Here is a 25,204-nt window from a genome sequence, read left to right as displayed (position 1 = left end):
ATATATATATATATATATATATATATATATATATATATATATATATATATATATATATATACAGTCATCCCTCGCTATATCGCGGTTCACTTTTCGCGGATTCGGTACATCGCGGTTTTTTCTCGCTAGTATATGTAAAATTATATCGCGGATTTTTCGCTATATCGCGGGATTTTGCGGTATAAATGTATTTTTATATACTATTATTTTAAATATTTTTGTGGTAAAATAAGCATTTTCTAGCCTAAAAAATTAAAAAACGTAAAGAAATAAGAAAAATACAGTATTTAAAACATATTACAAGAAATAAAATACTGTACATAGTGTACAGTAGAAGGGTAGACAAAGAGTCGTGCGTATGGAAAACGCCAGCGTCATCACCTTCATCGTCATCAGTACTGCACAGCTAATTCATCATCATCTTCATCACGCAAGTTGTAGTATTGAAGAGCCGGGGCTCTTGCTTGATACGGACGAAATGACGGGCAAGACACAAACTCGTCCGAGAAGATATTTATTCTCAAAACCAACTCGGGAACACTGAAAAGCCCATTTATCGGGCTGCATTATAAAGCACAACCAGAAACCGAAAGCCACGCCTCTCAAGCGTGGCGTGCTTCGGTGAATCGGTGGTCACGTGATCAACAGGTGTAGCTGATTATACCCGCAAAGCGCGGCACGCTTTAGCGGTCACGTGACCAGCCACTCTCGCGCCGGGAATCCCCGCCGGTGACGTCACCGGCTGGAGCAAGGAGATTCTGATGCTGGTCTTGCTTGGGGAACCCATGGGTAGCTACAGTATCTTCAATGGTGAGTACCCATTAGAATTTTATATGTTGTTAAAATTACGTATGTTTAAGAGTGTAAAAAGTGTTTAAGAGTATAGGAAGTGTTTATAAGAGTATGGGAAAGGTTAATAAGAGTGTGGGGAGTTCATAATGCTTTAAAATATATATTAAAAAAAATATATATATGGTCGCTACTTCGCGGATTTTCGTTTATCGCGGGGGGTTCTGGAACGTAACCCCCGCGATAAACGAGGGTTCACTGTATATATATATATATATATATAAATATATATATATATATATATATATATATATACAGTGATCCCTCGTTTATCGCGGGGGTTACGTTCCAGAACCCCCCGCGATAGACGAAAATCCGCGAAGTAGCGACCATATTTTTATTTTATTATTTATATATATTTTAAAGCTTTATGATCCTCCCCACACTCTTATTAACCTTTCCCACACTCTTATTAACCTTTCCCACACTCTTATTAACCTTTCCCACACTCTTATTAACCTTTCCCATACTCTTATAAACACTTCCTATACTCTTAAACACTTTTTACACTCTTAAACATACGTAATTTAACAACATATAAAATTCTAATGGGTACTCACCATTGAAGATACTGTAGCGACCCATGGATCCCCCAAGCAAGACCAGCATCAGAATCTCCTTGCTCCAGCCGGTGACGTCACCGGCGGGGATCCGCGGCGCAAGAGTGGCTGGTCACGTGACCACCAAAGCGTGCCGCGCGTGCGGGTATAATCAGCTACACCTGTTGATCACGTGACCACCGAAGCACGCCACGCTTGAGAGGCGTGGCTTTCGGTTTCGGTTTCTGGTTGTGCTTTATAATGCAGCCCGATAAACGGGCTTTTCAGTGTTCCCGAGTTGGTTTTGAGAATAAATATCTTCTCGGACGAGTTTGTGTCTGCCCGTCATTTCGTCCGTATCAAGCAAGAGCCCCGGCTCTTCAATACTACAACTTGCTGATGAAGATGATGATGAATTAGCTGTGCAGTACTGATGACGATGAAGGTGATGACGATGATGAATGTACTGCACAGCCAGAAAGAGCATCACAGTTACCCATTACGTGGGTAACTAGCGCAAGTGGAAGCTGCCGCATCTGCGTTTTCCATACGCACGACTCTTTGTCTCTCCTTCTACTGTACACTATGTACAGTTTTATTTCTTGTAATATGTTTTAATTACTGTATTTTTCTTATTTTTTTACGTTTTTTAATTTTTTAGGCTAGAAAATGCTTATTTTACCACAAAAATATTTAAAATAATAGTATATAAAAATACATTTATACCGCAAAATCCCGCGATATAATTTTACATATACTAGCGAGAAAAACCCGCGATGTACCGAAGCCGCGAAAAGTGAACCGCGATATAGCGAGGGACGACTGTATATATATATACATATATATATATATATATATATATATATATATATATATATATATATATATATATATATATATATATATATATATATATATATATATATATATATATATATATATATATATATATATATATATATATATATATATGTCGGTCACTGAGTTTATTGTTGTATAAACCTCTGTTATAAGCTTAAGTATAACCGTTATTTTGTAGTTAATAAGAGATGTTTGCTTCACCATTTATGCAAGTCTGTTAAATCCTCTCTCTTGCTTTGAACATGTTTTACGAGCCACGGCCAGGAATGTGAGGCCAATGTGTGAACTATAACCTCTGACCATCCCTTTATGTTGGATACATGAGTTTTATATACATAAACCTTTCGCTTGTAGACTAATATAATCGTTAATTGTATTCTGAATGATAATGTTTGATTTCCACTGTGCTGGATCTGAATCTAACGAGAATGCTCGTCCCCTCCGCTGAGCCGAATCCAAAGCCTATTACTCCTCAAACGGCCTCCAGCATATTTATGGTCCAACTGTGACTGGGAATGTAAACTCCTACGTGTGAAATACAGCCTCCGGTCATCCTTGAGTTCTGAAGAGACATCTGGCCCACGAGATAACAGCTCTTGCTTCACTCCCCTGAGGCAACAGGAACGGACGTCGGTGGGAGGAATCCGGCCCAGAAAGGGATGCCGGTGGGAGCAACTTTAGCCCAATTTCCTTTGTTCGAGCACACTTTCAGCAGAGATTTCCTGATTAAGTATTCCTATATAAACGGACCTGAGTTCGCATATTCTTTAGGAGGGCTGACGAGGCACGCTGCCCGTTTGTGCAGTATATGTTGGCTCTTCCCGCAGCTGTGTACCTGATGGATTAATAAACGCTTGTTACTCTTTCTTTGTGGTGGAAACCTGATTTCCCCTCCCGACATGAAATGGTAGCAGGAGTGGGGTGACAGCAGTAGGTGGAGGCCAGAGGAGCGGACTCTGCACGACGGAGGGAGGTCGCCTGGGGCCGGCCGGCACGCTGATTTGTTTTAAGGTGAGCATTTTTTTTTAATCAAAGGGTTATTTCTCCAAATTCGAACCTCTCTCCCTCGGGCGGGCTTTGTCCGCTCCTTCGTCATCTGCCCCTGCCTGCACCTCGAACGAAATTGTAAGTAAAGGCTGTTTTGGCTTCGGAGTGATGGGTGATTGTTGATCCACCAGGACAACGTTAAGGATAGATCTATCAAAGGGTAACGCTAAGGGTAACGTTACAGTTAGCAAGGAGAGGGGGAAAAGTGAGGTCGGACAGCCATAGGCTGCGCCGATGACCAATAACTTTCCAGGAAGGACCAGCCCAGAGACAAGATGGGGTATGCCATTGCATGCCAGGGAAAGAATGGGCTGCGGCTAACGTAGAAGACCCAAGGAACATGGCCAGGAAAAAGGAAATGCGCAGGTACCAGGTAGGCTTGACAAGAGGGTAGTGGCAACTACAAGGTCAAGCCAGGAAGCTCTAGACAAGAGGGCAGGAAAGGTGCTGAAACTGTAGGGGCAGAGGAAGCAAGCAGCAGAAATCCAGGTAAAAACAAACCAGGACCAGGTGAACAAGAGAAAATAAATAGGCTCACAGCAAGGGGCCAAGTAAGCACAGGCAGGAAGGACTGGAGTAGTTTTTGAAATATTGAAAATTGAAGCATTACAGCTGTAGTTATTGAAGCTACAAGGACAGAGGACAATTAAGTAAACAGCTAAGCAAGCAAATCAGCGGCAGATGCCGCTGGTCCAGGATCCGGACCAATACCCCGCGGTAGGGGAGGTAGTTACCATACCAAACCCCTACCCTCCAAGACCTGAGCTCTGTCCCGGGGCTCCAGGCAACACAACACCCCCCCTGCCCCACCCTTTTCACCCCAACCCACCCTTTCCACCCTGTCCCAAAAATCCCCTTTTTCTTTGAATGGAGTGAGACGTAAAATGAATGAATGAATAAATGTATATGTGGATGTCTGTCATAGAAGTGTGTATTTGTGTTCATTGTCATTGTGTGTGTGTCATTGGAGGCGGATGTGCGTCATTGACGTGTGTATTTGGCCAACTTATTTGTCTGTATGAAATATGCAAAGTAGATGGGTTTCAGTGTGAAGTTTTGCAAATTGGCTGCTTGACGTGCGGGAATCCATGCTGGGAATGTCGATTTTAGCGTCTATCCGAGGGTCCTGGTGATGTTCGCTTAATTGAGTCTGGATTTTCATTTGTTTGGGACGAGAGGTGAATGAATGGTTTGGCGGCAGTGCTTGGGTCGGTTTGGCGGTTTTATTGTCGGTGTGGTGCGAGCCTGTGGTTCCTGCCGTGCGGATCCGTGGAAGGTGCATGTAGTTTGGGTATAGAGTTATTGTGCATTCAGGCTGGAGCCGAGCGAGCCACGAGTCATGTGTGCACTGTAGGGGGGCCCTCGGTTTGGGCGCGGTTGTTGATTGGGAGCGGTTGGGAGCGATTTGATATAAAATGGCATTTGCGAGATATGACGTTGAAAGCACGGGGCCTGGCATTGTGATGCGAGTCCTGTCGGGAGAGCACTCGGATGAACGTTGATATGAAGCGGTCTCTTGGGGATGGTTACACTCAATGGGCTGCCTTTGCCTTTTCAGCGGCAGTCGGGCAGCAATTAGGAATTTGTTGAATTAAATTCAGAATATGGAATTTGCTCAGAGTGCCGGCGATAACCTGCCTACTCTCAAAAAGGATGTGCCCCGCATGGTGGGAGGACCGTGAATGGTTGACAAAGGGTTTCTTGAATTGCCTGCAGAAATTATGCAATTAACGATTATATTGTGTATTGGCGACTTGTGTATTGTATGTGTGGATTGTATGAGTATATCCCTGAGGCAGCTCACCTTTAGGAGGATGTTAAGTCACGTGGGATGTCATTGATTGCATTTTGGGTTAGAGGTGAGAGCAAGTGCTCCGCATTTCAATTGAGGTTTTGTCGGAGGTTGAGGTTGAGGAGGTTGAGGTTTTAGTCGTGTGACAGGTGGGGGGCTGAGTTGGAGGAATGTGCTGAGCGAGCACAGGTGCGAAAGGTGTGCACCTGGTAGAGAGGGTGCTGCATGGTAGAGCACGCCTCCCAAGAAAGGCTGTGGGGTTTTGGCGGGAGTTCCTGGGCGGATTGTTGGTGGTTATTTGATTCATCGGGTGTTAGCATTTTGCAGTGGAGCCTCAATGATGGTCGTTCATCTGTTCGGATGTGGAGCTCTTGCAGAGCCGAGATGGGCTGAAACGGACCAAGTTGCTAACCTTGGGAGGACGTTCTAAATCGGGACAAAAGGAAATATAGGCTATTGTTGGTTAAAACTGAAATTGCGTACGTAATTTGTGAACAGAAGAATATTGATTTCTGAAATTTTTTGTTGTCGTTGTGGTTGACGTCTTATTAGGTGTTTCGGGGGACTCAGGAAATAAACAGATTTCCGGTGCCGACCGGAAAGCGTCCGTTACAGTATGCTTTGAATTTAATTTAATCGTTCTGAGTACAGTGATGTGTATGATCGAGCTCTGGGGCTATTCATGTTAAATGGAGGACATTTGGGGGGGGTGCAAGGAGATGCAAGAAGCATGGTCGAAGTCGTGGTATCAAGAGGGTTGGTACCCTCTTGGAGAGGGTGTGTGCCCAGGTGTATTGTGGGTTATCATAACTTGCCGATAATGGGGGTGCGCACCAAGTAGAGATCGGGCTGCATGGTGGAGCATGCCCCCCCCCCCCACCCCCCGAGAAGGGCCTGACGGTGTTGTCCGTAGTGGAGGCCTTGTGTTAAAGTTGGGACGTGTTGCTAGGGATCGGGTGGCTGCACTGTGGGCATGATTGAGGTGTGGCTGGCACCTCGTGTGGTTGGAGGTTGCAGTTGCATGGAATGCAGTGAACATGCCCGACTTTTGGCTTTGTGAGGCTCCAGATAGAGGTTGGCATATAGATACTGTGGATTAGACTGTGCCTGTCTGGAGAGGTGATGTCCTTTGAGGGAGTTCGAAGTTTGGTTGGGTTCTGGGGCTTGTGATTCGCCTCTGTTATCTATCTATCTGTCTGTCTGTCTGTCTGTCTGATTGATTGTAAGTCTGTGGTACGATTCCATGGAGGGTCAATTGAGTGCTTAGGTGTCATTGTATTTAACATCGGAATGCACCTTTTCCAAGGACCACCAGCTGTCCCATGGAGGTAAGGTGTGAAATATGGCAGCGTAAGCTGGCCGAGGGAGAGTTACGTTATTGATAGGATCTAGAGAAGGATGACCATAGGTAACTGTAGGGCTAAGTAGCGACATGATACCTGTAGTAAGGGACGTAGCAGATTAGTGGATTATAATGACGGGGGAGCGCAATAGTATAAGGGGCGACTGGGAAGCGCGAGTCTCAGAAGGGAGTAGTCAGCTTAGATGATGCAGTGTGTGTGAAGAAGGTGATGGAGCAGTGTATGAGTGAGTAATTGTGATTGTGAATTGTAGTGCATGAAGAAGACTGAGGAAGGAGGGTGCAGGAAGCACTAGGTGTGGGCACAGGGGTGAAAACCCAGGTGTATGGAAAATGGTTGTGTGAAATAGTTTGTATGGAATGGATTTACATGTAAATGCATGACTGGTCTGGATTTGGACTACTCTGTGAGTTTTGGGAAATCGGTATGTGTAGCTGGATTAAGTTTGAGTGGTTGTTACATATGCTCTGGGTGCATGTGACTTAAAGGATGAATTGGACTCGCTGTGAACAGTGTAGATGCAAGAAGAGATAGACAGGGACACAATGAGCTGCTTGGCGAGCCATTGAGGTGGATTGGATGTTTTATTGTTGTTGTCTTGGGAGTTCAGTTGTCGACATTGGCTGCACATTGTCCGGAGTGCTTTAATTTGCACAGGGAATGAAAATTGGGATGACAATTGCATTCATTGAGTAAGTTACATGTTTCGTTTTGTGGATCTGGGGACAAGCTAGTTTGATGGGACCCTGGGGTCTTCTGTGCGTCTATGTGTTTGTCTGTCTGACACTGGACTCTTGGATGGGTTTTCATGAGACGAAATTCAGACAAAACCCTCTTTGTTACTTCAGAATTGATCTGCACCCCACCTCACTGTGAAACTTTGGACAGGTTGTGTGTGTCTCAGAGGTTTATGGACAAATGCTGCACTCAAACAGTGAGAATCTATTTTGAGTGAGTCACAGTGGGTGAGAAAAATTGACCAGACAGTAAGACATATGAGAACTATTTTTATTTTCAACAAGCGTTACGCCGAGGTCCCCCGTCGGTGAAGTGATGTGAGTTGACAAAGTGGAAGACGCAGAAAACATGCTATGATATGATATTTCGCTCACAAGGTTCAGACATACATGGAGGTGGCCATCTTGGATTTTGACGTGACCCAATTTTCAATAGCGTTCTTCCTTATGCCTAGATACACCCAAACACGAGATTAGAAGTTGGTACTTCGCTTATTTTTCAACATATTCCGCTCACAAGGTTCAGACATACATGGCGGCAGCCATCTTGGATTTTGACGTAGCGACCCAATTTTCAATAGCGTTCTTCCTTGTGCCTAGATACACCCAAACACGAGATTAGAAGTTGGTACTTTGCTTATTTTCCAAGATATTTCACTCACAAGGTTCAGACATATATATGGTGGCGGCCATCTTGGAGTTTGACGTGGCGACCCAATTTACAATAGCGGTCTTCCTTTTGCCGAGATACACCCACACACCAAATTAGAATTTGGTACTTCGCTTATTTTTCAAGATATTCATCTCACAAGGTTCAGACATACATGGCGGCGACCATCTTGGAATTTGACGTGGCGACCCAATTTTCAATAGCGGTCTTCCTTGTGCCTAGATACACCCAAACACAAGATTAGAAGTTGGTACTTTGCTTATTTTCCAAGATATTTCACTCACAAGGTTCAGACATATATATGGTGGCGGCCATCTTGGAGTTTGACGTGGCGACCCAATTTGCAATAGCGGTCTTCGTTATGCCGAGATACACCCACACACCAAATTAGAAGTTGGTACTTCGCTTATTTTTCAAGATATTTCGCTCACAAGGTTCAGACATATATATGGTGGTGGCCATCTTGGATTTTGACGTGGCGGCCCAATTTCCAATGGCGTTCTTCCTTATGCCGAGATACACCCACGCACCAAACTAGAAGTTGGTACTTCGCTTATTTTTCAAGATATTAATCTCACAAGGTTCAGACATACATGGCGGCGGCCATCTTGGATTTTGACGTGGCGACCCAATTTTAAACAGCCTTCTTCCTTGTGCCTAGATACACCCACACACCAGATTAGCAGTTGGTACTTCGCTTATTTTTCGAGATATTTCGCTCAGAAGTTTCAGACATATATATGGCGGCGGCCATCTTGGATTTTGACGTGACGATCCAATTTTCAATAGCGTTCTTCCTTATGCCTAGATACACCCACACACCAAATTAGAAGTTGGTACTTCGCTTATTTTTCAAGATATTCATCTCACAAGGTTCAGACATACATGGCGGTGGCCATCTTGGATTTTGACGTGGCGACCCAATTTTAAACAGCGTTCTTCCTTATCCCTAGATACACCCACACACCAGATTAGAAGTTGGTACATTGCTTATTTTTCAAGATATTCATCTCACAAGGTTAAGACATACATGGCATCAGACATACGTGGCGGCGGCCATCTTGGATTTGGACGTGGGTTGCACCCACACACCAAATTCGAATGCGGTCCTTCGCGTATGCACGCACACACGCCCGCACGCACGCCCGCACGCCCGCACGCAAACACGCACGCACACATGGGAAAGCCATAGTCCCCCTTTCGCTACGCTGTGCGACGGGGGACAATAAATAGACCAGGTTATTTTCTTTTATTATTTGTTTATTTACGAAAATAAATAAATAACAGGGGGAGGTTAATGGTGGCTAATGGTGGTTTGTTGGTAATTCTAGTTGAAATTCTAGTTGAGACAATTAAAATGGGATATTGGGATCCATAGTAGATATTGGGCCAGGGGCTGAAACAGGTGCATGTGATGCTAGGGGAGGAATTAGAGAAAATTGGATCGAATTTAAAATCGGATATTGGATAAAATTGGATCCACTTGAAAGAAGTGGATTAGGAAATTGGTGACCAGGTGTTCCAGGTGTTCCCAGGGCATTCGTGGACCAGGTGTTCCACCAGAAAAAAACCAGGTGTTCGTGGAGCACTTCACCCGCAAGAACGCCCTGGAAAAGGTGGACGGGACCATTCCAGGTATTGCCGACTACACCAACCGCTGTCTTTTGCGAGGGCAAGACCTCCTGGATCCACGCCACGCATTGTAAGTTGGCCCTACCCGCACCCACGGTCACTGGAGTCCCACCTAACACACCCACCGTCACACATGATGGGGCAGGAGCTGCACCAACCGATACGCCGTAGACATATAGGACTAATTACACTTGCACTGCTAGGATTATACCACCTCGCCAGCACAGCGCCCACCACGCCACACCTCAAGTGGGCGGACATGGTGACATATGTTGAAGGATTATATAAAAACCTAACCTCTAAGTCTCATGTCCATTATCAAAGCGTTACCTGGGGGCAGAGGATAAACGTACCATGTTGTCTAATACCACCAAAGGACCCCCCGTGGATTTATATAATGTGGAGGGCTGTAAGGACAAATCCAAACGGAACGAAGTCAACACAAGTTGCCCTCTCTCGTCAGAGGCAAGTACAACGGGGAGGAAAGTTTGGACCAACAGCAAGTTCCGCCAGAGCAGGATTCGAATGGGGAAAAGGCTCGAACACTTTAACCACGCACGCTTTACTAGAAAGAAATACCACCCTGATATTGATATGTGAAGTTACGACCATACAATTATTGACTCCCCGGCCACCATGCGCCACACACATAGTGACACCACGGGCCCCAATAGTGGTAAGGAAGAGGGCAGAGGGAAACACGTACTGGAAAGTCACCCGCGAGATGGCCAAGGTACAGAACCGGTCGCGCTGTTGAATGTGTATGCATTTCCCCCATACTAGCACCACGGGAATAGATATGGTAGTACTGCCCCTGTCCCTACGAGATATGTGCTCGGGACCCTTACGCACTCCATGTCTGACCACAACCTTGGAGCTGGCAGGCCCAAAACACCCAGCGGTGTGCTCCCGTGGTTTCCAATATACCCCACCTATTAGTCAAGCCCTGTTAGATAAACGACCAGAACCGGTCTGGGTGACGGAGCGAAGGGGTCGGTTAGGCCTCGTAGGAAAAGGACATGTCCAGATGGGAACTTCGGAATGCACCCACACCCTACCGTCTGATGCCCTGCCATCCGGCACGAAAGAGCAACAAAGGGGAGGAACCCTTAGAATAATGGTGAATGACCAGGCCCAGCATAATGTAACGAGCCTGACGGTGTCTTGGGGGGCACCAAACTCCACCCTTCCCGAAATTAGTAAATGTATGGCTTCGCCTCTTATCGCACCCCATGGAGTAATGTTTATTTGCGGTAACAAGGCATACCCATATTTGCCTGAAAATTGGGGAGGGACTTGCTATTTAGGATCCATCTTTCCCAAGGTAAACCTGGTAGACCATTTTAACGAAACAGGGTACACCCACAGGAGGGAAAAATGGGGCCTCTCTCTTTGGAACCCAGATGGGACAGTAAAATTGGACGGGCGTTGGTGGCAAGTTCTGCTAGGAGCATTTTTTCCCCAGGCGGGAGTCACTATGAGTAGTTGGCGTATAGATAGCCTGGCATTAGTGATGGAACGAATCGGAAACGAAACCCGAATCGCAGAACTAAAAATAGAAGACGAATTAGTACACATGCGAATCATGGTGATGCAGAATCGGGTAGCTTTAGATATGTTATTGGCAGAAAAGGGAGGAGTATGCAGGGTAATCGATGGAAAATGTTGCACCTACATCCCCGATCAGTCGGAAGGGATAGATAATGAAATCCTTAGTCCTTCTCTGCGTGAGAAAGTACTTTACAGGATGGAAAACGAAGAAACCGCCGACGACGACCATGGTCTTGACCACAGAGGCCGTCGACCTGAACGAGCCCTTCGACGAGGCTGATGTGACCGGCGCTTCGGAAGACTGTGTTGATTTGTTTGATAATTGTGATGATTTTGTTGTAAACCCCTTGCGGGAACTGGCTAATGCCTCTTATGTATTACAAGCTCACAGCTGCACACCTCCAACCGATCCAACTATGGATCTGATTGCGACGCTGGGTCTGGCAGTCAAGGGACCCGACATGGATATCCTGGATCCACAAGCTGATTATGCGTCCATGGAAGACTTTGACATAAAGGAAGTCTCTCTCTTCACTTCGAATGTTTCGGGTTTTAACGCTCTGTACCCTGACCAGGAACATGTGACACAAGATACTGACAATATTATGTATTCCTCAGAACAGCAGCACGTACGAGGCCTCATGCGCATGAACGTTGATTAACTTCGAAGATCTGCAAGGACCGCGTTTGTGAAAGGTGGGGGGAGCCAGTTCCGCAGGGGAGGTGATGGGCCCTCTGTGGAGCACATCCTCATCCGGACCAGACGCCTTCGTTGTGGATCCGAAACGTTAATGGACCTTCATGTTCTGGACCCTCATGTTCCAAACACGCACAACATGACACGTCCCTCAAGTGTACGGGCGGGGCGCGATGGGCGCGTGGCATGCCCTTGGGAGACACCCACATCACACAACCCTCTTTCAATAAAGCCCGTTGCGGTCGCACACACCACCATGCTCTTTGCTTGCGAATAAAGCCCGATGTGGCCCGTTGTCTCTTGAGATACGTTGTCTCGACGAGACAAGAGGAGGGTTAATGTCGGTCACTGAGTTTATTGTTGTATAAACCTCTGTTATAAGCGATAACCGTTATTTTGTAGTTAATAAGAGATGTTTTCTTCACCATTTATGCAAGTCTGTTAAATCCTCTCTCTTGCTTTGAACATGTTTTACGAGCCACGGCCAGGAATGTGAGGCCAATGTGTGAACTATAACCTCTGACCATCCCTTTATGCTGGATACATGAGTTTTATATACATAAACCTTTCGCTTGTAGACTAATATAATCGTTAATTGTATTCTGAATGATAGTTTGATTTCCACTGCGCTGGATCTGAATCTAATGAGAATGCTCGTCCCTCCGCTGAGCCGAATCCAAAGCTTGTTACTCCTCAAACGGCCTCCAGCATATTTATGGTACAACTGTGACTGGGAATGTAAACTCCTACGTGTGAAATACAGCCTCCGGTCATCCTTGAGTTCTGAAGAGACATCTGGCCCACGAGATAACAGCTCTTGCTTCACTCCCCTGAGGCAACAGGAACGGACATCGGTGGGAGGAATCCGGCCCAGAAAGGGATGCCGGTGGGAGGAACTTTAGCCCAATTTCCTTTGTTCGAGCACACTTTCAGCGGAGATTTCCTGATTAAGTATTCCTATATAAACGGACCTGAGTTCGCATATTCTTTAGGAGGGCTGACGAGGCACGCTGCCCATTTGTGCAGTGTATGTTGGCTCTTCCCGCAGCTGTGTACCTGATGGATTAATAAACGCTTGTTACTCTTTCTTTGTGGTGGAAACCTGATTTCCCTTCCCGACATATACACACATATACATACATACATACATACATACATACATATATATATATATATATATATATATATATATATATATATATATACACACACACACACACATAAATATGCATCTATGTGCATATATATAGATATACACTACCAGTCAAAAGTTTAGGATCACCCAACTTTTTTTGACATTTCACCGTCTAATGTGCAAAATAAACATAAGATGTGAACAAAACTCTTACCAAAGATATGTCTGCTTATCTACTGATAATATATTGTGCTTCAATGCATCTTTCTTGTGTGAAACGTAGGTTTAAAGCAATTTTTGGAAATAGGTCGAAAAGTGCAATACTAAATCCAAACTTAAACGCAAAGTTAATGTTATTAATTAATTAAGTTATTAAGTTAATTAATTAATTAATTAATTAATTAATTAAATTAGTTAATTAAATCATTAAGGTAATGTTATTAATAAATAAATTAAATAATTAATTAATTAGTTATTATTATTTAAGTTAATGTTCAAAACAGTAGCAAAAACTGTTTACAAATACTCTGCTCTGTGTGGAATGAATGTTTGTGCTTCGTTTCTTCATCACGTGCAATGTCTATTATTGCCAGGTGATGCAAAAAATGTTTACAGAAAGGCCAGCCATACAATCTAATGAGCATTTCAGATTGCATGAACATGGGTGCCAAAGCTCAGCTAACACCAGAAAAAATATAGGCAATTGTAACTTTGAGAAAAGAAGGCCAATCCTTGAGAAAATTTGCAAAAAAATTACAAGCGTCAGTAAATGCAGTTGCTTGTGCCATGAAACGACATAACAAAACTGGTAAAAATGTGGATAGAAAACATTCTGTTCGACCAATAATCACAACAGAATCACAGGACAAGTAATCCAAGTCACCAGTCTGCGCAACAGACGCCTTACAGCACCGGAAATTAGAGCCCAGCTGAACAGCTCCAGCATTGCAACTGTTTCAAGGCCTTCTTTTCTCAAAGTTACCATTGCCTGTCTTTTTTCTGGCGTTAGCTGAGCGTTGGGACCCATGTTCATGCAATCTGAAACACAAAAAACACTCATTAGATTGTATGGGAGGGCACGCTGGAAAAAAGGAGAGGGCACTCTGGAAATGCATTTTGCAGACTTGACTTGTCTCATCTTATCCTAAATGTCACCTTCGACACATTATTTTCAGCATGTTTCTCATTGAATTACTACAAATTAGATGCAAGCTGCAATCTGCAGCAATTTATTCTTACAGCTGAACTACCGATATGCCCAAAACGTTTTAACCAAATATATACTTTTTGCAAAACAGCCAAAAAGTGCAACATGGTTCGCAACACCTTAAAAAAATTAAATAGTGCAAAGTTTCCTCAATTTTCACCTCCGCCACCAAATGTGGATGCAGGTTATGTTTTCACCCCTGTTTGTCTGTCTGTTTGCAGGATAACTCAAAAAATTATGGACATATTTGGACGAAACTTGGTGGACAGGTTGGGTGTGTGACAAGGACGCATTGGTTCGATTTTGGTGAAGATCTGCACCCAGATACTAGAATATTTTAAATGATTCTTCACCATTGAGAGATAGAGCCAAAAACTATATATAGCATGATATTTTGAAGAAGTTGTGGACGGATTATGACAAAACTAAGTGGATCAAGTTGAGTAGGTGACAAGAACAAGCCGATTAGATTTTCGTTCAGGTCTGGATCCAGATCCGGCCTATCAGTGGGATACACAATGTAAACTGTTCATCCTGGTGGAGGTGTGCGCTCTAGCGAGTGCTGTTCTAGTTTAAACTTATTAAATCAACTTCAACTATTGCTAATGAACAAAAAAATTATATATATATATAATATATATATATACTGTATATATATATATATATATATATATATATATATATATATATATATATATATATATATATATATATATATATATAATGTTGCGAATATGGAATTTGGCCTCCATATCCGCTTGTAAATATTCCCCTATTTTCCCCAATACTCCCCAACTATCCCCAATCCCCCATTCCCTAGTCCCATTGTCTGTAAACAACAATCAGTAGAGCCGACCTTCCCCTTTTTCCCCCATTAAATGTCGTGCCCAGGTCCACCGCACCACACGTAGACCACTTTCGGACATCTTGCTAGTTATTCTTAATCTATGTCAGTTAAGGCCTCGTTTCCATTAATTTATGACTCTTCGTTGCACCAGAATGTGATTATATGGCACCAGTAGTGAGTTTAGGACCTTTCCCATACCTCCTCCCATCTTCTTCCCCGTCTACAACAACAGAGGGGCACGGCGCTGCGCGGGGGGGAGTGTGCGTCCTCCCACCGGCTCGGTTAGCCGCCATCGACAATGCGCTCCAGACAACGCGCTCCAGACCATGCGCTCCACGGGGTTACCACAAAGGGGCTCCTTGTCAGCTCCTCGTCAAGGGCGGAGCCGGCAACCCCCCCGCACGCACCCAATGAGAAGCAACGTGCCGATTCCACGAGGCGGAGCTAACGAGCCGAGGGCGTGTCACTCCCCGCCGGATATACGCGGCCCCGCGCCGGATGTGACGTCAGATGCGCCCCCAGCTTGAGACGAAAAGACGCCACCTCGAGCGCTGTGGAACCTTCCGCATCTCTGGACCGGACCGGGTCGATCCTGCCCTGAGCCCAGGTGCACCTGGAGCCATCGACAACCGCTTTCCTGCCATCAACCCCCGTGTGAGTCAGCCTTGTCCCGTTTACCTGTCGTCTGTTGGGGTTAATATAAGGTTGTGTCTAAGTGCCTATCTTCCTTTGCTGTCCCTCTCGTCCCTGTAATCTGACCTTCCGTAACGAATATAATCTCCTCCGGAGGTCTTGAGAACTGAACCCTTGGAGTCGTGTCATTTGAAACCCAGCCGTGTGTCTGTTCCTTCATTGACCTAGCATAGCGCGACTAGTCAACTTCGAGTATAATCGGTAACTTGTGCAGACGTGGTCATCTCAAAACCGCTCGGTAAAATAACATCTAAGCCACGTCTGTAACAATTGGTGTCAGGAGTGGGATTCGAACCCGGGACTAAATTTATTAGGCCCAAATTTGTAACAAGTAGAATCGATTCGGAGCGCGTTTCCCGCGCGTTATTAGGCCCAAATTTGTAACAAGTAGAATCGATTCGGAGCGCGTTTCCCGCGCGAAATTATAACGGCGAAATTTGAATTTGTTTTACGAAAATAAAAAAAAAACCGAATTTTGAAAGTCGCGCTATGGCGGATCAAGACAGCTGGGGTCCGGTAAAGGAGAGTGAGGTAGGGTCGATCCAGGACCAAATTGAGGGACAAGAGGAGAGCGAAGCAGTGAGGGCGGCAGGTTCGCAAAATAGCGCCGTCACGCACGAAGTAGCGGGCGCGCAAAATGGCGCCTCGCAAGAGCGCGTGGTAGCCGAGGCCGCTGTATCAACGGGCTTTAACATGCAGCCGATTGACATGCAGGCCCTCATTGCGCAGTTACAGGCAGCTGTACAGATGAGTATGGAGAGCCAAATTGAGCGATTGGGTGAGCGGTTGGGGAACCGGATGGATGCTCAGGGTGAGCGATTGGAGGACCAATTGGGGGTAATGGGGAACCGGATGGATGCTCAGGGTGAGCAATTGTGGGTAATGAGGGACGAAGCGAGGGGTACCGGTGAGGGATTAGACAAGAAATTAGAGGGGTTAGACAATGGGATAGAAGGGGTGAAACATGGGTTAATGGGGGTAGAAAACAGAATGGCCGCTCAAGAGAATCAGATTGAGGGAGTGAAACATGGGTTAACGGGGGTAGAAAACAGAATGGCCGCTCAAGAGAATCAAATGGAAGGGATGCAAAAAGGGTTAGAGGGGTTAGAAAACACCATGGAAGGCAAATTGAGGGACATGAAGGACCAAGCGGAAAGGGAAGTTAACCAAATGGGGCAGCAGATAGAGGGGGTCAGAATGGGGGTAGAAACCAAACTGGATGCTCACAGGGAGGAAATGGAGCAGATGAGGGTGGCATCTGGGCAGGAGATGCAAGTGATGGGAGAAGAGATCAGAAGAGGAGTGAGTGAGGAGGTCGGAGGAGTGCGCGAGGAGGTGAGGCACTGTAAGGAGCACATGGAGAAGGAGGTGAGAAAGGGGACTGTAAAGTTACAAGGGGGCATAGAGGACCTGACGCAGGAGGTGGAGCAGCTGACGGTGGGACAAACGGAGTTAGTGGAGCAGGTTCAAAGGAACACTGCGGTATTAGGAGGTTTAAAAGCGACACAAAACGACATAAAAAACGACTTGATAGCGACAAAGAGGGAATGTCAGATGGTACGTGAGGGACTGACAACGAGGTTGGACGAGGTGATAGAGGTAATGGAGACGAAGGACCGGCAGGTGAGGACGCACATGGAAACGGTCAAGGTAGCCTTAGAGGATGAGCTTGAGGAGACGTACCGGGGAATAAAAGAGGTGAAGCACAAATTAGAAGAAGTGGAAGAAGGGATGAGCGAAATTAAGAAGCGACGGAGAGGGGATAAGAAAGAGATAAAAGAGGAGATAAAAGAATTGGTCCAAAGTCTGTGTTTGGATCGTGATGATGTGCTCATTAACCGGATGAGGGATTCGCAGGTGATGGAGGAGAAGCGAAGAGGAAGAGGACCCGGTGTAAGTGGTGACCAATATGGTCGTGCGTATGATGCGCCAGGGGATTTAAGAAGCTTGGGGGTCGAGATGGACCCGGGTGTTCGTGAGAGGCCGTTGGTGAAGTGTGCGACAGGTCTGGTGTGCGAAAGAGGAGGTGTGCGAGAAAGTCCGACTCTGGGGTGTGTGAGGAAAAAGTGCGTGCCAAGGAGTGAGTGTGCTGGCAAGAGTGAGTCGGTCGTAGCGCGTGTGCGAGGGGGCACATGGAAGCGCGGTGTGGTGAGTGTTACAGAGGGTGTAACGGGAGAGTGTGCGCGAGAAAGGTGTGTGACGGACAGGTGCATGAGGAAAGAGTGTGCTGTCAAGAGTAAGGGTGAGTGCGTGGTCAAGAGTGGTGGTGAGAGTAGTGAGAGTGACCAGGAGAGTGAGCTGGTTGTGACAGGTGAGCGAGGATGTACACCTGGGATGGAAGGAAGCACACCTGGAATGGTAGAGCGTGAGTGGGAATGCACGCTGGAGTTGGTGGTGAGGCACGTGGTTGGGTGTGCGAATGAGGGCACACCTGTGATTGTCACAGAGGAGGTGACCGAGGAGGGGGCGCGAAGCGGTGTATTGGTGAGGTGTGCGAGCAACGAATGTGTGCCACAGTGTTCGGTGGTCAGGTGTGTGACCAAGGCTGTGAGTGGAATGAGTGTACCGAGGTGTGTACGGAAAGGTACGAGGAGAATGGGAACGGCTGGATGTGTGAGCAAGGAACGGGCTGCGGGGTGTAAGCGTCCAGGTGAAGCATCGACGTTAGACGGGGTAGAGTGTAGAACGACTTATAGCCGAATCGGGCCCTCGGTGCGTGCCGGGCCTCGCTTTGAACGGCCGCGTCCGTGCTCCATTAGGCGGAGCTGGCAGCCCGATAGAAAGGGTCGTCATGGCGACCACTTTTTGGTGAGACGTGCCGGCAGGTCGAGAGCGGGGCATTGGATGGCTCCGTGCCGAGATGGTGCGTGGGATCTCGGCACGGGTAAGCCCCCGTCCCTGCCCCGAATGCCGGACGCATCCAGCCGCCGGCACAAAACAACCAGCATCCATTGCTTGGCTTTACGAAGCGGGCTTTGGACAGGAATTGGCGCACCGAGAGGCATTAGTGAGTAGACTGGGTGATGAGGTTAGTGTTTTGGCCCCAAAATTAGAGAAAAACAAAATTTGATGATTGGCAAAGGATTGGCAGAGTGATGATTGGTAATGGTACAGTGATTGGCAGATGATTGGCAAATTTTTAATTTGTTGAAATTTGATGTGCAAAATTGGTAGTGAGAGACCCCCGATGTGGTGGGATGGCATCCCTGCCACCCTTCCCATGTGTGGGGGCAAAGGAGCAATAGCTTATGGGGTGTATGGCAGTGAAAACTAGCCCGGGTGGGTTAGGATATGGTGTGTAGGGATCTAGCGAGGATTGACATTAGGTGACGTTAAGTTTAGTTAGTGACTGATACCTGTAGTAGGGACGCAGGTAGATTAGTGTGGATGATAATGACGTGGGAGCGTAATAGTTTAAAGGGACGACTGGGAAGCGCAAGTTTCAGAAGGGAGTAGTTAGCTGAGATGATGCCGTGTGTGTGAGGATGGAACAGGTGTGATTGCACAGGTGTGCAATTGGACAGGTGTGTGGAGCAGTGTATGAGTAGTGAGTGTGTGGATCAGCGCGAATGCGCTTGGGGAGAGAAGGGTGCAGGTGGCACCAAGTGTGAGAGCACAGGTGTGCAAGTACAGGTGTGTGGAGAGAGTTGGAGTAAGTGGTACGGAGTGGTGTGCATGGTGTGAAGGTGTGGATGGGGGAAGAGTGGACCCCTTTCACGAATACCCGGGGCGGGTAGTGTAAGTGTTAGGTAGAGGGTATAGGCAAGTTGTGGTTGGATATTGGCATTTGTGGTGCGGTTGCAGAATGGTGTTGTGAATGGGTGCATTAGTGTCGTGGAAATGGCTGGGCGTGTAGCCTGTTAGTGTGTGTAGTTGGTTGGGCACTCCACCACTGTGAGGATGTCGGCCAGGTGAGGCCGCAGGTGGGCTCTGGGAGCCGGTAGAGTTGTGGATGGGGCCCGAGGATCCGGAGGATGGACCCGGGTAGCCCAGTGCCAGAGAGGGCACCGAGTGGGGAGAGTGCCAAAGGGCCTTCCCCAGGTAGTTAGGTTAGGGTAAGGAGCAGGTAAGCTCGGAGGCAACTGCAGTGGTGGAGGTGTGCAGGTGGGTAGACCCGCTGGGAGAGGTACACGCCACAGCCCAGAAATTGTGCGAGGGCACCGGGAGATGAATCGGGGGAGTGAGACCCCAAATTGAAAAGCACCACAGTTTGGCCAATGGGAATTGGTTTTTAGAACCCATAGTGTAAGAGGGCCAATGGTTTGGCCGGAGAAAGACCCCGGGTAGTGTAAAGTTGTTAAAGTCATTTAGGAGATAGTTAGGATTGATGAACCTGTCGCACCATACGCAGCCACTTACCTGTGGTGATGATGATGACTCCACACCTGTGTTTTCTTGGTTTGTAGCAGGAAATGAGATTGCTGTGGATTTGTGAGACGCATCACGACGTGGATGAGACATTGGGGTGATTCCATCTCTCCCTCCCTAGGAGGGACTGATGATGAATTGGTAATGGCAAATTTTGATGAGAGTTGAAAATGGCAAATTTGATTGGTTAGGAGGGAGAGAAGACGAATTTGGTTTATGGGAGGAACGGGGAAGACAGTAGGGATGTTTGTTGATTTGTAAAGTAGATGTTTATGGGTAGTGTTGTGTTTTGTGGATGCAGTAAGGGGTAAGGGAGGGGCCATGTAGGTTACCTGGTGGGGGGGGGGCGTACGATAGGAACGTACCTGTCTCACCTGGTTCCCATGTGCCCCCAGTGTGCATCATCTTGTATTGCGTGCACTTTTGCGCCCTTACCACCTTACTCACTTGTCTGCTTCTTTTGTCTCCCACCTCCGAGGATCTGGCTTTGGGGTAGAGAGAGAGGAGAGAGAGGTGCTGGCTACGCAGTTGTGGGCCTGCACTTTCGCTGCTTGCTGCTTGGATCGATACACCATACGGACCGCAATGTTTGTGGCCACCCACAATGGACCGCAGTTCTTTTGCGGCCAAGCACCACCCGTGGAAGGACCTATGGGTCAACGTGGCACCTATGCCAAACAGGTGAACCACTTATAGTTGACACCACTGAAGGCCAAAATACAGAAATGGACGCGGTTGGCGCCTTTCTTTATTTTTGAAAAGAAGTAAGAAGGCCAAGTGCACCACACGAAGGCAAGACCAGCGGCAGAACATCGGCCGGCTGCGACACCACACAATGATTTATAAACACTTTATTGGTGCACCGGATGGTGCTCACTGTGTGATGGGGTGGTGCTTGATGCTTGGAAGGGGTGCTCTGCACGTTATTAAAGGCCGTCGGCCACAGAGCACTCGTGGGTTGGTGTATCGATGCTGGCAAGCGTGCTCTCTCTATGCATAACATCTGCATGTGTTCCTCCAAAAACAGGTCCTGGATCGTAGTGTAAATATCAGCGTAGTCTTGTGTAAATAATGCTCCCTACCGGCTGTATGTTTAGTTTGAGAATTCTTTCCGGATTCGGTTATCCTGTGGGTGTGTTTCTGTGAGGAGAAGGGTGCAACGTCGCAGGGGGACATATTTACTCATTCGTGAATATCTGTAAAACTGTCGCACTCAGGGTAGAGTTAATAGTAGAGGGAACTACATTGCGTGCCACACTAAAGTAGGTAAAAATTTATCGGGTCGGGGCGCCCCGAGGGTAGAGAAGGGTGCAATGTTGCGAATATGGAATTTGGCCTCCATATCCACTTGTAAATATTCCCCTATTTTCCCCAATACTCCCCAACTATCCCCAATCCCCCATTCCCTAGTCCCATTGTCTGTAAACAACAATCAGTAGAGCCGACCTTCCCCTTTTTCCCCCATTAAATGTCGTGCCCAGGTCCACCGCACCACACGTAGACCACTTTCGGACATCTTGCTAGTTATTCTTAGTCTATGTCAGTTAAGGCCTCGTTTCCATTAATTATGACTCTTCGTTGCACCAGAATGTGATTATATGGCACCAGTAGTGAGTTTAGGACCTTTCCCATACCTCCTCCCATCTTCTTCCCCGTCTACAACAACAGAGGGGCACGACGCTGCGCGGGGGGGAGTGTGCGTCCTCCCACCGGCTCGGTTAGCCGCCATCGACAATGCGCTCCAGACAACGCGCTCCAGACCATGCGCTCCACGGGGTTACCACAAAGGGGCTCCTTGTCAGCTCCTCGTCAAGGGCGGAGCCGGTAACCCCCCCGCACGCACCCAATGAGAAGCAACGTGCCGATTCCACGAGGCGGAGCTAACGAGCCGAGGGCGTGTCACTCCCCACCGGATATACGCGGCCCCGCGCCGGATGTGACGTCAGATGCGCCCCCAGCTTGAGACGAAAAGACGCCACCTCGAGCGCTGTGGAACCTTCCGCATCTCTGGACCGGACCGGGTCGATCCTGCCCTGAGCCCAGGTGCACCTGGAGCCATCGACAACCGCTTTCCTGCCATCAACCCCCGTGTGAGTCAGCCTTGTCCCGTTTACCTGTCGTCTGTTGGGGTTAATATAAGGTTGTGTCTAAGTGCCTATCTTCCTTTGCTGTCCCTCTCGTCCCTGTAATCTGACCTTCCGTAACGAATATAATCTCCTCCGGAGGTCTTGAGAACTGAACCCTTGGAGTCGTGTCATTTGAAACCCAGCCGTGTGTCTGTTCCTTCATTGACCTAGCATAGCGCGACTAGTCAACTTCGAGTATAATCGGTAACTTGTGCAGACGTGGTCATCTCAAAACCGCTCGGTAAAATAACATCTAAGCCACGTCTGTAACAATATATATATATATATATATATATATATATATATATATATATATATATATATATACATATATATATATATATATATATATATATATATATACATATACATATATATATATATATATATATATATATATATACATATATATATATATATATATATATATATATATATATATACATATATATACATATATATATATATATATATACATATATATACATATATATATACATATATATACATATATATATATATATATATATATATATATATATATATATATATATATATATATATATATATATATATATATATATATATATATATATATATATATGTATATATCTATTGTTACGGACCGCGGATAAGATGTTAATTTGCCGAGCGGATGGCGCCGCGGCCCTAACAGTTACCCCGACTAACCCGATTCCTGAACGTTGGACAAAATCACGCCACAGATATTCAATAGGGAAAAGACAAAGGCGACACGGATGTGAAGAAGAAGAAGAAGAAGAAGAAGGAGACAAAAAAAAGGTTTGAAATGCTACTAAATTTATTCCTACTATTTACACAATCAAAGAAACCAAGGAGAAGGAAGGATAATAAAATAATTTACAGAAGAAATCAGAGACACAGTGAAAATCGCTAGCTTACCTACAGTCTTAATTAACCCAGGGACAAGACAAACAGAACAAACTCACGTACACGAATGGGGACATTGCAGGCAGGAATGACAGGAGGTGGGTGGCTGGAGGGGGAGGAAGGCACGGAGCTGGCTGGAGCTTGATCCCGCACGGGACGTCGGGCTGGACCTCGACGGCCGCCGATGCCACCGATCCTGTCATGTGCGCGGGGTAACGGGTCGGAGCTGCTTAGTGGAGCCAACGCTGCTGGTGGGGGGGTCTGGTGTGACGGGTCCTCTCTCTTTCTTAGTCCAACCCAATCCAACAACTTCCTCTCTTGCTTAGTCCAACTCTTCGTCCCACTCAGTCCAACTCTTCCTCTCTTGCTTAGTCCAACAACAACTTCTTTTGCTTTCGCGCGCGCTCTATATAGCGCCTCAGGCGATCAAGCCGCTGGTGTCCAGGACACGCCCATCGGTCAGCTCGCCTCGGCCCTGATTGGTCGGCACGGCCCTCTGGCTCCGCCCTTGATGACGATGGGCGGGCATGCCCAGGAGTCGGCAGCTCCTCCCCCTTCTTCTCCAAGCCGACCTCGTGGCGAATGGAGTGGCGAAAGGGAACAGTTGGCAATTGTTGGAAGGGGAATGTGAATGAAAGGGGATCTACTCTTATTTAATGCAGTGCAATGGAGTGTTTCAATTAATGGAAGACACAGCCTTACACTAATACACATAATAAGGATATAACTGTCAACAAAGGGGGAAATCTATGATTGGCTAACGTGTGGTGTTTATGAACTAATTATGGGACGCACTTTGACCTTTATACATAACTGGAGCAAGGAGGGCGATATTTTTACAATGTACTATACAATAAAAAAACACAATAAAAAAAACACAATCCTCATATCTACAACAATATATATATATATATATATATATATATATATATATATATATATATATATTTATATATATATATATATATACATACACACACACACACACACACACACACACACACACACACACACACACACACACACACACACAGTATATCACTGATCATATTATAGTCATGAAAAGTTCCCAAAGCTTACTAAAGTAGTGTTATGAAGACTGGTTTCCAAAAGAGAGCGGGCAGTGACGAGCAGAAATTGGCTCCGCAGCGAGGCAAAATGCATAGACACATCACGAGCATAGGTGAGCATAGGAGACGAAATGGATGTTAGAAAACCCAGAGCTCGAACTTCAGCCTCAAAATTCTCCGTTGCCTCCATTACCTGCCGAATAGATAGTGTTAATGGTGAGGTCCATTTTAGCTGGAGAGTGATTAAAGAGCATGGGAGCAAAGAAGTGGGAAGGATGGGAAAGCAGATACGTGAGCCAGAGGAAAATCATGGAGACATGTGAAGGAAATTAACCATAATATTAGAATGCAAACATAAATTAGGACCTTAAGCCATGTATTACAACGCAGACTTGACCAAGCAGCCCTCTGAAGAAATTAACAAACAGCCAATTAACATGCTTTAATAATCACCTACAAACACCATCCGTACACCTTTAGCCCATTAGTACTATGGTACTAGGTGGATGGATACGATAGTACTAATAGCTCATGTGTCTGCATTCTTTGACAGACATGATTGGCAATTGACACACACACTCTCTCTAATGAGCAATTCACAATTTCAGTTTTGACACCATACACATTTAAAAAATATCATTCCATTCATGTTTTTCCATCCGTAAAGAATGGCTTTATTACTTGCCGGAAAAAATTCCGGCAAGTATGTTGGTTGTTGGTTGGTTTGTTACTTGCCGGAAAAGATTCCGGCAAGTATGTTGATCTGTTCGTTACTTGCCGGAAAAGATTCCGGCAAGTATGTTGATCTGTTCGTTTGTTTGTTACTTGCCGGAAAATTTTTTCCGGCAAGTATGTTGATCTGTTCGTTTGTCTGTTTGTTACTTGCCGGAAAAATTTTCCGGCAAGTATGTTGATCTGTTCGTTTGTTTGTCTGTTTGTCTGTCTGTTTGTCTGTCTGTCTGTCTGTCTGTTTGCAGCACTGCGTCTACACCGTTGCACGTAGAATCGCCAAACTTTGCACACATATTGGTCTTGCCCTGGAATAGACTGTGCCCAATTGATGACGTCATCGGTGACGTGGTTCGGCCGCCATCTTGGAAAAACCGAAAAACT

The 25,204-nt window shown here is 46.1% G+C and overlaps 1 protein-coding gene across 1 annotated transcript in view; it reads right to left on the bottom strand.

Moving 5' to 3' along the window:
• The window catches only part of ZW10 (zw10 kinetochore protein), a 148,162-nt gene that overhangs the window by 72,441 nt on the left and 50,517 nt on the right, over window positions 1-25,204 (bottom strand). The window contains exon 10 of the mRNA XM_068125775.2: window positions 24,102-24,284. Coding sequence (XP_067981876.2) covers window positions 24,102-24,284 — 183 coding nt within the window. The remainder of the gene's footprint in view (window positions 1-24,101; window positions 24,285-25,204) is intronic.

This window comes from Myxine glutinosa, chromosome 1 (genome assembly GCF_964187855.1).
Source record: "Myxine glutinosa chromosome 1, kmMyxGlut1.1, whole genome shotgun sequence".
Lineage (NCBI taxonomy): Eukaryota > Metazoa > Chordata > Myxini > Myxiniformes > Myxinidae > Myxine > Myxine glutinosa.
Note: the sequence above shows the minus strand (reverse complement) of the source record. Positions and strands in the feature narration are given on the sequence as shown.